General features: G+C 48.8%; 1 protein-coding gene across 3 annotated transcripts in view; it reads right to left on the bottom strand.

Moving 5' to 3' along the window:
- DPYSL3 (dihydropyrimidinase like 3) overlaps window positions 1-13242 on the bottom strand; it is a 114837-nt gene that overhangs the window by 13087 nt on the left and 88508 nt on the right. For all 3 annotated transcript variants that reach the window (XM_058732566.1, XM_058732567.1, XM_058732568.1), the window contains exons 4-8: window positions 12790-12954; window positions 10684-10745; window positions 9684-9764; window positions 5806-5874; window positions 2792-2912 (exon numbers count right to left, since the gene is read on the bottom strand). In XM_058732566.1, the coding sequence (XP_058588549.1) occupies window positions 2792-2912; window positions 5806-5874; window positions 9684-9764; window positions 10684-10745; window positions 12790-12954 (498 nt within the window). The remainder of the gene's footprint in view (window positions 1-2791; window positions 2913-5805; window positions 5875-9683; window positions 9765-10683; window positions 10746-12789; window positions 12955-13242) is intronic.

The following is a 13242-nucleotide window of genomic DNA, read 5'->3' as shown; positions in this document are numbered from 1 at the left end:
CTAAATATGCTTCTGGTTTCATTACAAGAGTCAAGATTGATTTGTGATGCCTGCCATGGGCAAAAGAAGGAAGCAATGACAATGATTCATCTATGACGGCCCTGCTCTTTGGGATGGCTGGAAAAAGCAGCCACACAAGACTAATGAGAATTTTAAGGGCTCTCTAAAACTATTTACCCAACTAAAGCATACAGAACCACAAAGAAAGAAAGAAAGAAAGAAAAAGTCAAGACAGGCCCTCAGGTACTATTAAGAGAAAAACAATTTTTAAAGTAGAAGAACTCTCCCTTTGGACTATCTTTAGATGGAAGAGTAGAATAAGAAAAATTGTAATTATAGTTGGGTTTGAATACGAGCTCTCCCAACTGGGAGATCCTGACACACTATGCTTCAGTAAGAAAAATGGGGATAATAATTTTTCAGTCTGAAAAATGGGGATGATAAAAGGCTATTTATTTCTCAGGGTTCTTTGACAATTCTACAGAATACTAGGTCTGAAGTATTTATGTCAGTGCAGGGCATACGGCTGGTCCTCATTTAACTGTGGATTCCTAATATTAATTCTGAGCAACCATACAGAGCTACTTAAGAGAACACTGGTGACTGGGGGCACCTGGGTGGCTCACTCAGTTAAGCCTCTGACTCTTGATTTCAGCTCAGGTCATGATCTCATGGTTCGTGAGTTTGAGCCCCCCATGGGGTTCTGGGATGACAGTGCGGACCCTGCTTGGGATTCTCTCTCTCTGCCCCTCCCCTGCTTGTGCTTTCTCTCTCTCTCTCTCTCTCTCTCTCTCTCTCTCTCTCTCACATAAATAAACTTTAAAAAAAAAAAAAAAAAAAGACGACTTGGTAACTGAATACACTCGGACTTGGGCTCAGGAGGGAAGAGTGAACCCCACTACACTCTCTTCCTGCTCTTGTACTCTCGACTCCTTCCCCAAGAAGAACAGGTCCTGGGATGTTTATTGGCTTCCACATCAGGAGTCAAGGTTTCAACATGGGAACAAGGCCACCCTGCTACCTGGGAGACACAGCTGTACAAGCTCTTTGTGCGAGACCACTATGAGCCAGAAGGCCAAGGGTGAGGAATCTTTCTCCATGGGTTTAAAATAAGACCCAGCATGTAGCTGAAACACCCTGTCCTCGAGACCCTTGGGCAATCCTGAGAATAGCTCCAAGGGAGGATGTAGCCAGAAGCCAAAGGCCTGAGGGAGGGAGTGTGGTAGAGAGAGGGAGTCTTGGAGAAATGGTAGAGGTGTTCCCCATGCATTTTGCTTTTTCTTCCTTTTTTTTTTTTTTTTTTTGCCTTTCTCCAAGAATGGGTAAGGAAGATTGGGCTGCCTTCCTGGTTCTCGCCCAGTGACTCACACCCAGTGGAGCAACCACACCATGTCATGTTGAGACATTTAAAAGCAGGGAAAGAAAAACAGCAGGCTTACTGTGAGCAGGGTATGGCAGGAGATGCCCCAGAATGTGCTAGCAACAAAGACTGTCTAGACAAGTAGGAAGAATCCCCCCCCCCCCACCTCGCCCCAGAAGAAAAGGGTGCCCTTTTCCGGAAAGGCAGACGACTGAACACTCAGCTGTCAGAGTCAGTGGGACTATTTTTAGCCACCCCAGCCACTTACATGCAGAATTTGGTAGATGAGCCCCCCCAGACTGGCTCTCCATTACAGTGGTAATGATCATACACAGGAGCCTAGTAAATCTTCTCTCCCAGCGAAACACAGGGCCCTACACCTGCAGGCTCTCAACCACACTCTGTTCTCAAGTGAGCCCATTAGTGTGTCACTGGAGACCAGAACAAAAGCATAAAAGAAAGCTCTGAAGTGACAGTAAACTTCTGCTTAGCACCAGATGAGCAAATGAAGCCCAAGTTAACAGCAATGGAGGAAAGCAGCCCAAGTCGGAAGGAGGTGGGGACAAAGCCCTGGGGCATGAAGGGCCACCAGATGTGCTTTAGAGACCCATTCAGCCCCTTTCCCAAAATGACCTGTGCTAATCTGTATGGCTCAGGTGGTGGGACCCTGCCCCTGCACTCTGCCCTCAACCCTGGACAATCAATCACACCATCCCCAGAGCAGATACTGATTCAGGAATGGGCCGATGACCCAAGCCAAGGCAATCACAGTTTTCCTGGGCACTCTGGCTTGAGCTATTGGAAAAAATAGACTCTACTTCCTCATTATGCACCCCCCGTCAAGTGTGGAGGACAACAGGTGCCTCTTAACATTTATTCTTGTCACTGTTCACACTAAATAGAAAGCCAACAGAGAGGAAAGCAGAGACAAGAGAGGAGGAACAGTGACAGAGCCCCAAATCACTGTTCAAACCCCTTGATCCAGCTATGCCTGAAACACTCCCAACCAATAATTTACTTTTGTTTAAGTCCATTTGAGTTGGATCTTTGACTTCTGCCCCCAGTATAATCTTGACTCGTGTGTCCATTTATAAAGCTCAGATAACATGAACTGACAATGAAGGATCAAAGGGAGGAAGAAAGATGTGCCAAGTCTCAAAGAAGTGATTGAAGCTGTCCTATCTCGGACAAAGCACTCACCCTTCCTAAGCCTAGTTAACTCATCTGACAAGCAGGAGCAATGCCAGGGGCCTGCCATCCACACAGGATGCCAAAAAGATCACCTGGGCTAACTTGGAGGAAGGGTTTCCCAGACAGTGCGGCAATGAGCAAAACAGGCGCTGTTTGTACAGAACAGCTGGGGAGCTGGGGCAGAGGGGAGGTGGAGGGGAGCCACATGACTGGTTCCGAGCTCTTGGGAGCACCAATCACCTTTTTTCCTGGCTTGGGAGATGATGTCAGCCGCACTCTTGCTCATGACCTTTGTGACGTAGAGTGGACAGTTGGTTTGGCTGGCGATGGTGATGGCACGGAACACAGCCTCAGCTTCCAGCTGCAAAAAGAAGTCCCAGGAGTCAAGACAAGCATGAGCCTCCCGGAGAGCCACTCCCCTGCCTCCACAAATTGAGCCGGTAGTGCAGCACAGTGCTTGAAAGCCTACAAGATCTGGAGTGAGAGTCCTTGGATCCAAAGCTGGGGCGATTCACTTGGCTACTCAGAGCCTCGCCCTCACTTCCCTTGGATGGTTCTCTCTCTCCCTGTGATTATCCCAACATCTGCCTGTGATGGAAGCCTTTGCTCCCCAATCTTCCCAGGCAGATTCTCCGGCAAAACACAATCCCAACACCAATATGTCAGCATTAACCAGTAAAGGCAATTAGACATCAATCCTTTCCTGCAGCAACGGGTGGTCAGCGATGGCAATCCCAGAAGGCATTTCTTACACTAGTAATTCCCAGGCTTCTCAGCAAAGACTTCTCTTATTATCTATTTCTTCCATCCCACTCGAAAGTAGAATCTATGTGTTCACATGTGCTAACCAACTCGGCTGAATTTTTTCAGAAAGAAATAATGAGTCTCCCCTTACTTTATCAACAAAGCAGGGTCTTTAGAGCTCAGGCTCGCTCAAATGGCCTGGGTTGGAGTTCTGGTTCTGCCTGCTAGAAGCTGGGTGACCTAAGGTACGTTACACAACCTCCCCAAATCTCAGTTTCCAGTCTACCAAGGGGGAAGAGTGACAGGACCTGGCACACAGGGCCGTTGTGACAATTATGGGTTCATCCTTTAAAGCAACTGCCCCACTCCTGGTCCTCGCAGGCTGGCTACTGGTCTTACTGCCGATCACATCCCTACGGGGCTGAGAGAGCCTGTGTTGCTGCCCAAAGCCCAACTCAGTCCTATTCAGCCCGCAGCAGAGACACTAGTGTTCTCCCATTCAATCAGCAGCAGCTCCTTTTTGGATGGATATGACATTCTGGTTAGCCTAGGCAGCCCATCACTTTTAAAAATACCAAAAATAGCTTGCAGATGCCCGGTGCTTGCATAATGTAAACCAGCCACTGCCCTTGGTGGGTGCGGCTCAGCCGACAGACTCTAAAACTTGGCAGGGCCCTGCTGGCGGCTCCCAAGCTGCCCTTTGTTCCAAAGGGATGAGCCCCTGGAGCCCCTGACCACAGGCGAATGTGGCCACCTCCCTGCATCGCCCAGACTTCTGGAGCAAACCTGGGTTCAGCTCTCTGCACAGCATCACTGGAGAAGGTGGCCGGGTGTGCTCTGCCTTGAAGAGGGGTAGGTCCCTCCTACGCCCATCCCACCCTCTTTACACCTGTGCTGATCACGCCACTCCCCACGCCCTCGGTCCTGGTACCCCTGATCCCGTGCCCTCGCGGCACAGCAGGTTTCCAGGACCTTGACAGCATGACTATCTTTGGAAGGTTACATCACCCTCCAGCTTCACCCAAAAGGGTTTCCAGGATTGTCCAGATCTGCGGCAGAGAGGCTTTTTACTAAAAAGGAGACGGGAACAGGAGTGGGGGGGGGGGGGGGGGGGGTTGGAAAAACAAACCAGGGAACAAAAATAGACTTTGCTCAGAAATCCCCTGGCTGCTGCTACAGGAATCAATCTTGCCAGCAAATTGCTACAATGACCAGCATTTAGGAAAAGTTTCACCAACAGTGCTAATCACCCTGGCGCTACTCACAACATGTAAACAGCTTTCCAATCCTTCACATGGAAGGAGCCAGTGGCTTAACCTCTCTGAGCTTCAGTTTCTTCCACCAGCAACACTACCAACTGCCCAGAGCAGCAGCAAGGACAACTGAGGTAATCAGCACAGTTCTAGGTATAAGCTAGGGCTCCATAGAAAGGACCCATAATACATATTATGAAATAGGTATAAGTTATTTTAACTGGGAAATGATATCATTAGACACAGAGGAGTTTCTGGGGTTCTGACAGTGCTCTGCTTCTCCAAGTGGGTGCTGGTTACACAAGTGTATTCGGCTTGTGAAAACCCCTTGTATCTTTATGATTGGGGCACTTTTCTGTATGTGTGTTACATTTTCATTTTATAAAGCCTCTAGAAGAGATGGGCAACAGGGATACACGGACGTCTGGTTCTGCCTCCTCTTACCTGCTGTAGAGTGTGGGGCTGGGGATAACAAAGCAAGAGCCAGGCTCCCGTCACTCACACAGAGGGCTCTCAACACACCCCAGGTGCCAACCCCAGGCTGGCCTCCCAAAGCCAATATGCTGTCAGCCACACGGGCAGCCAAGTCCCCACTCTGTGTCCTGTGTCAGCAGCCGAAGCTGCCGACATCCCAAACACATGCAATCAGCCACTAGTGACCTTTTATTCACTCGTCAGGGGCTAAGAAGTCACTATTCATCACCCATCTTACACGTGGGAAACTCCCATACCTGGACTTCATCACACAAAGCAACAGACATAATGTCTGTGAGACGCCCACTCCCCCTACTATCCATATCGCTAATATTTTATTTTGCAGGACTCAGAATATAACATGGACATGTCTTTAAGAGTCACACTGATTAAGAAAGGATTTGGGGATTTACCTCTCCAGCTGAATAACTGTGGAGTACACTCCAACCTGTGTTATCTTTAGAGAGATTAGGGATCAGAAGTAAACATTTCCCTTACATTCCTTTTCTCAGAGTCCCCTGAGTTGGGTCAGTCAGAAGCGGTCTCTGGAAAAAAGGTTCCGGGATTGCTATCTGGTATTCACAGAGACTCTCACCTTCCAGCAATACTTGCTCGTGTACCGTGTGCACATGTGCCTAGGAAAGGCGGGCTGAACACAAACCCTCAAATGAGCAGCGGCCATAAGCCGGGCTGCTGGGTATTGCAGTAAGAGGAGTCTCCCAGAAGATGCTGGAAAGCAGAGCACCTGCCCCTCCTCCATCCCCCAGACCCCCTGCAACTCACCTCCTCTGGTCTGCTCAGCACATGGCCTTCCGGACCAGTTATCCCCATTTCCAACATCCGGGTTTGCTCCTACAATGAGACAAGAACACAGACCAGTTTTGAGATAAGCTCCACTGAGGTCTAGAAAAGCTGTGCTGGTGTATTTTAATCTGAAGAAGTGTTCAAGGGAACAAAAAGAATAAAATGCGTATGTTGAATACATTTGTTAATGCTCTATCTGGAATTGTGAAATAGGGTCAAGTCTTAAATAAGAGGAGAAAAAAATCATTTAAGGGTGGCTTTTTTAAGTTAAAAGGATGGCAGTCTGTTAGAGGATGATTTTTTTTTTTTCTACATGACACATCAAAAGTCACACCAGCTCACTTACTGCTGACAGTTTCATGCTGTGTCTCCCAAGGTCTGGTACACCTACCACCTACATCAGAATCCCCTGGGTTGCCTTTCCTGGCTGAGCAGCTCTGTGGTCCTCTCCAAGTCAAAATACAGAGGCTAAATTCTAGGAATCTGCACTGTAACAAAGCCCCGAGGCTATTTTGTGGTTTGAATTTATGGCTGAAGTAAATGGACTCAGAATTTAACCAGACAAAATAATGCCTCCAAACAGCATTAACTGAGTTACTCTTTGGGTCAGATTCTATTTAATTAGGTTGTTTTGTGGCAGAACTGCCCACCCCTCACAGCTAATGGCTAAATTCTTCAGACTTCTGGCCAGCTTTCTGGAAGAAGCAGGTGGCTGGGCAGTGAGCACACACGTGGGCTAATTGGAACTGGCAGAAATCCTAAGCCTCCATATCTGCAGTTTGGCTGGCCTTTGCTCCCAAAATGCTAAGGCCAATTCCAATGAAACCCTGCCCTGGCAGGAAGGGAGAGGGAGGACAGAGTGAAGGGAACGAAACCTTGTTTCACTTTGAAACTATAAGATGTTTAGAAGGGAAGGGATTCCTTCTTTCTGGAAAAGAAAATCTAGTTTTTCTTGGTTTTGTTTTGTTTTGTTTTTTTGTTTTGTTTAGTTTTGCTTTGAGTAATACAAATTTTGCTTAAGGTATAGGAAGAAAGATGCATATCGTATATTCCAAGCTGCTGTGAGCAGTGAAATGGTCACAGTGTCCAGCTATGCAGGATTAGAACAAAGGCCAGAGGCTGATTTTTACAGCCAAGTTCACTTTTCATTCTTACTGTTCCATTTATGGAGCCTTAGACCGAATACGATTTCTTCTGAACGCTGGTGAGTTTCCACCCTGCTTTGCCTCCTCAAGTCACACAAAGGTTGAGGTGTCCAACCAAAGCTTCTCCTGTCTCATAGGACGCTCATGTTCAAGAGGGCTGGGATGGCGCACGGGAGGAAGCTTGCTCCAGAGGTGGTTTCCAAGCACATTCAAATCATCAGGGGAACTTTTTCAAATTATGCTTGCCTGAAGTTCATTACTGACCCCCTAAATCAGAATCTCTGGAAGTTGGAGAATCTCAGGAATCCCTAAGCTCCACAGGTGATTTCAATGCACTACTCATGCTGGGAAGTCCATTCTTTTTTTTTTGTTTTGTTTTAACATTTATTTATTTTTTGAGAGACAGAGAGAGACAGAGTGCAAGCAGAGAAGGGGTAGAGAGAGAGGGAGTCCCGGAATCCAAAGTAGGCTCCAGGCTCTGAGCTGTCAGCACAGAGCCTGACGTGGGGTTCGAACTGACGAACTTGAGCCGAAGTTGGAGGCTTAACCGACTGAGCCACCCAGGTGCCCCTGAGACGTCCCATTCTTAAACGCCAGGGTGTTCCTAGAGCTGGGAGGTTAGGAAGGGCATGCAAAGACCCAGTGAAGCCAGCTTACCTGGGTGCAGGAGCAGTGGGCCCCTTGGGGCACTGATCATTGCTGTAATCACATCACGGTTTGGGGCAGGATACAATTTTGGTTTACTTCATGAGGAAAGGGACCCTGTCATTTTCATCTTCCCTCCCCAAGGCTTGGCACATAGTAGGTGCTCAATAAATACTGTCTGATGATGAGCTCAAGATGCTGTGCTCTCAGAATGCCCTGCCAGCCTGAAACTGTTGAAAATGTCTATCGTGGGTATCCTTGAGAGAGATTTCTTCTCGCTCTTTGGTGACATTTGCCTAAACTCTGAGTACAGCAGCTGCCTTCATTTAGACAATGTGATAAAAATCTTTCGGCTCCACCTCCATGTAATAAACACACACAAGAAACTCATCCAAGTGGAAAAACGCCCTTATTCTTTCCCTGACTGAGAACAGATCTTTCACAAGGTAGGGAAGAGTGGGGGTGGGGGGAACCAGAAATATATCTGTGCTGTGGAGCCACAAGAGGAAGCTGGACGAGGGGCTTAGCAATGGCAACCTGTCTGCCTCCACAGGGCTTAGAAGGAAGTAGCAGGGAGTTTGGTTTCTAGGGCATCAGGAGGGAGGGCTGGGGCCTCTGGCTGCTGCACTAAAAACGTGGAGAAAGAGGAGGAGTAACAGCCCTAACACGACCAGGATGCCTCCCACAGGCACTGGACCCTCTTTGGAAAATGATTTCATTATCTCCGGGTGTGTGGGGGACGTGGGAGAAGGCTGTCAGGGACCTGACTAATTAATCTCCTTGGTCAGCAAGAGGAAACGACACATTCAGCTCACCTCCTCCACTGGTGAGACAACATCCAGCATCTGCAATGGTAACAGCTGGAGCCCGGCTCTGTGGGGACGCTGCCTCGCAGAGGGCCTGCAGCCGGACTGGGGGACCAAAGGGCCCAGGACACACCAACTCTGGGGGAGGATGCCCACTGAGCCACCCTTTGAGCTAAGATTTTCTTCCAGTTACTGGCTGTGATACCTGGGCCCATGACTTGATCCTCTGAGCCCAATATGCTCATCTACAAAACCAGGCAGATAGCAGCCATCTTTCAAGGGTGCAGGGCAGATCAAGTGAAAATGTGCCAGAGCACTTCCCAGTGCCTACTGTAGTCAGTGTTCGCCAGAGTACCTGCTGCTGGAGGCCAGTGGGGCTGAGACAAGAGTCGGCCCCACACTGTTCCCACACCCCTGCTGACCACATTCACCAACTCTTGGGCAACTCTAAGGAATGTGTCTGTTGGGGGCTCACTTCAGTAGCATCGTGCCTGGCACAAAATGCACAGGAAATACTCTTTGAAAGAATGAGTAATGGATTTTTCTGTGAAGGTTATTAAATGGACCGAGAGAGCTCCCACTCTTCTGGCTGCCTCCTCCTAGTGGGGGCCAATCTTGAATGCTTCTGACATCAACAAAACCCTGGCTAAGAGACATCTGTGCATCCAGCCCATTAAGCGACCCAGGAGATGGAGAGAGTGCTTTCTGCTTCCTCACAAATGATCACTTTGGGCCTTGGGGCCTCACTTTCCTCACTCCTGCATCGGGTTTCTCAGTCCAACTTCTAGGAAACCAGTGGGGCATCTGATCCCCACAGACCTACGTTCTTTATTATCTAAAGCCGTGAGTTCCGCAGTCCTGGATGAGATTTCTGAGACGTGCTGCCTTTCGATTTTTCTCTGGGGCAGAGAATGTCACGTAGCTTGGACTCACTTCGAAAAGAGAATCAGCCATGCTCTCCCACTTAAATGGTCCAATTTGAAAACCTCTCCCGCGATGCCTTTTCTGATTCCCCAGTACGGCCAGATGGCTCCCTGTTTTAGAGCGGCCTCCCCTTTCTCCCTCAACTTGTCTTCATTCCACCTTTTTCCCTCCTCCTATATTGGGAGGTTGTTGGGGCAGGTTCTGTTTTTAGCACAGTGTTTATGAGCGTGCCTTGCACAATTAAGAGCTCAAGCAATACTGAAGGAATGAGGAGAGAGATGGGCTGAAGACCAGAGCTCATGCAGACAGCGTGCTCCGGGGAGCTGCACAACATCACCTGGGCAATGATATCCCCGTTCTCAGCATGAACTTGCGCAATGGCTCCCAGCTCTCCCAGACAGGTGAAGATCTCGTACAGCTGCAAGAGAAAGGACTCGTTGTCACCTTCACAAGCCATGGATGCTTCCAGCAACTTCACACAAGGGTCACTCACTAGAGCCATAAATAAACCAAATGAGGAGAACCAGAGGAAACCAGCGATTAGAGCGAGAAATACAGACTAAAATATGCATGACCAAAGAGTGCGAGTCCAAAGGAACTCTAGGAAACCGTCTATACAAAGAACGTGTCATGTCTCCTCGGCAGACAGGGCGAACGTGTAACAAAGTGCTGTTGAGGCTTTAACTCTGCCTCCAGCACACATTTTTAATGGTATAATTTCCCATTTTGCTGAGATAGACCTTCACTATTCTTCTCCACAAGTGCTCCCGAAAGCTGCTACAGCCTGGCCAGGAGTTAAAGCGAAAGCTGAAACCCCTGTTTCTTAACCCATCAAGGCAGACCTCCCTTCACCTCCCAACCAGGAGGCATGGGAACTAACTTCTTGCATTTCCTCTGAAAACGTGAGATTCGTCTAAAACCAACACAGGCCACGAGAATGCCTTTGGGAGAGTCACGGGCAAGCTATTACCCCAAACAGCAGAAACCCCTCCTTAACCCCTCCTGTGTCTTGCAGGATATAGCACCTCACACTTGTGCTGAGCTCCTGCGGGGCTTAGGGCTTCTTTGGTAGACACAGATTTTGGCATACCCTTCCTCCCATCCTTTGGAGAAAGTTGCTGCCAGGGGAAATTCTAGCTCCTGGTCTGCCCTGCCATGGGCACCCTGCCTGTTACCTTATTTATTCACAGTGCCATGGACTGTGAGGGCTCTAAGAAGCACTCTGGCCCAGCAGTCTCCCACAGCGACCACAGTGACTAATGCTCAAAGAGCCAAGGTCATAGCAACAATAGGAAACCCATCCAGATACCCCAAACCACACAGCAATGGCTTGTTACCTCTGTGTTGGACACTTGATACAAATCCTTATAGGCCATGTAAACCATGAAGGAGTTAACCCCTGCAAGAGAGGGAAGGGAGGGAGAACAGGAGGAAGACAACATTAGCCCGAGCACTCTCTATCCTTTGCTGTCATCGCCCATGGGGCCCGACCGAGTGCATTATGGGCACCTGTCCAATATAAAGCAGATGCTTCCCATTCTCCATTCTCCCCGCACCTAGAAAAACAACAATGCCTACGTGGGGTCACAGCAGAGCAGGCTCTTCTGTGCCTCTTTCTTGCCTTGCCCCCTAAACCCCATTCCCCTCCCCAGAGGGTCAGCAAGCTTGGCTGCTGCTCAAGGCAGTATTTTTCATTGAGAATCACTGTAGCACACAAGTCAGGCTCACACACTGTGGCTGAACCACATACTAGCTCAGCGAGCTGGGAATACCTCGCCTCTTGGTTTCCTCACCTGTAAAATGGAAAATTTACAATAGCCTGCTTCATAAGGCGGCTGGAAACGTTAAATAAGCCAACACATACCAAACTCTTAGCACCAGACCTGGCACATATTTGAGCTTCATTAATGGAGCTCCTGGGATTGGGTTTATTTCACTGCTTAATGAATGCCTGCTCTACACGAAGCCTGTGCCTGCTATTGCCTCTAAGACAGAGACCATGTCCTCGGGAAACTACAGAGCTGATGGGCAGAGGTCAAGGTCCACCTTATGCTTAAATATCCAAGTTGCAAGCGTTGCTAGGAAAGAGCTATTTAATTTTTCACCCCAAAGTAAACCATTAATGTAGTAATTTATATAAATAGGTGGGGCTAGGGAACAGAGAATCATTTTGAGGAAAGGAGGATAATTTTGGTCTCCAACCATTAGGGCCATCTCAGCCCACATTGTTCCAGGCCAAAAGTGGGTTGTAATTTGAGAACTTCCCGACCCAGAGTGGTTCAGCTCAGGGCAGCTTTTCCCAACACTACCCTTCCCATAAGCCTCTTTGTCATCCGTGGAATGACCCGGGCCCTTTGGCAGAGAAGTGGGTGTTAAGGCCGTTCCATTTTCTACCCCACTGGAGATGCCCAGAGTGAGAGGCATCACAAGAAAGAAGGGGGTTACTTCCACATCCTGTATCAGGAAGGTGTGAGCAGAGCTTGGGGGCGGGGTGAGGGGGGAGATGGAAAGAAAAACCTAAAACCTCATCCTCTGGGAACCCATCCTCTCCCCTCCAACCCGGAGCACACTCTCTTCCACTGCACTCGGCATCTGCATTAAGGCAGCTCACTGGTAATAGGATCACTAGGTTAGTGTTATAACAGTGTATGTTACTATGCTACCATTCATTAGTACTAATATTGTAATATAATTAGTATGAGGCTAATACTATTACAACAATATTCTGCACCGTGCAGCATTTATCCTGTTCCTCTTTACTGGCCTGCTTCCTTTTGCCCTGAACGTTCAAGGGAGACCATTCCCATACTTCCCTAAATCCCCCAGGCGATGTAATGATGCCCAGCATATTGCATGTCTGTGTGCATGTATGGGGGGCGGTCCGTGCATGTGAAATATCTGATGATCAAGGACAAGGAAACATAAATCATGTGCTCACTGAGGGGAGACACACACGTTTCCATGTCCTAAGCTCCTAGCCTGGGTAAGAACATATCTTCGCCCCCAGAAATGTCGCGGCCTTTTCTGAGGATGCCACTGTTTTAGAACAGTAGTGGTTTGATCTTTGCGGTGAAAGTTACAAAGGTCAAAAATTCCTGCTCTCATATTTAGTAGCTTTGTGACCTTCTGTAAGATGTCAGCCTCTCCTGGCCTCAGTTTCTTCTTCTGGAAAACAGGCAGGGCCGTGTGGAGGCGAAGGGCATAGACTTTGGGTATAGCTACTGCTTACTAGCTCTGTGAGCCTGGGCCACTTATTCTGAGCCTCAGGCTCTCCATCTGCAAAGTGAGGAGAAGAATCTTCTTTGTGGGGACCCTGGAGGGAGTAAGATGGCATACATAAACACAAGGTGCCTGGAACACAGCAGTCGCCTTGCCCCTAGCACCTAGCTCAAGGTTCCAGACTCCAAGCAAGGAGAAGGGGGGAGGGGTGCACAGGGGCTCACCTTTGTCCTTGATGAGGTTCTGCACCTCCTGCTTGACGCTGTCATTCCAGTGGGTGATGTCCACGTGCAAGGCATAGTCACAGCAGCTCTTCCCATCTGCCCACTCTCGCCACTTCTCGTAGGCCTCGGTTAGGCTGGCCTCGGGCTCAGGCACCACGTGGTCAACTGAACGACAGAGGCCCCAGATGGGTAACTCACGGACCCAGCCGTTGCTCCTCTCTGAACAGGCCTGCTCCCGAGTGCTTAGCTAGGGCTGCAAAGCCTCCACTTCCTGAGCGTGGAATTAACCTTAGAAAGTGTCCTCAGGCAGTTTCCAGATGGCTGATAATTGAACTGTCACTTACCCATGTTGCTCTTGGACAAACTACTAGCCTCTCTAAACCTCGGTTTTTTTATCTTTGAAATGGGTGCTCAGGGAGATGGAGGATGGAGTGTCATAGTGCCTTCCTTCTA

This window comes from Neofelis nebulosa, chromosome 1 (assembly GCF_028018385.1).
Source record: "Neofelis nebulosa isolate mNeoNeb1 chromosome 1, mNeoNeb1.pri, whole genome shotgun sequence".
Taxonomy (NCBI): Eukaryota; Metazoa; Chordata; class Mammalia; order Carnivora; family Felidae; genus Neofelis; species Neofelis nebulosa.
The sequence above is the reverse complement of the archived record's forward strand: the minus strand, read 5'-3'. Positions and strand labels throughout refer to the sequence as shown.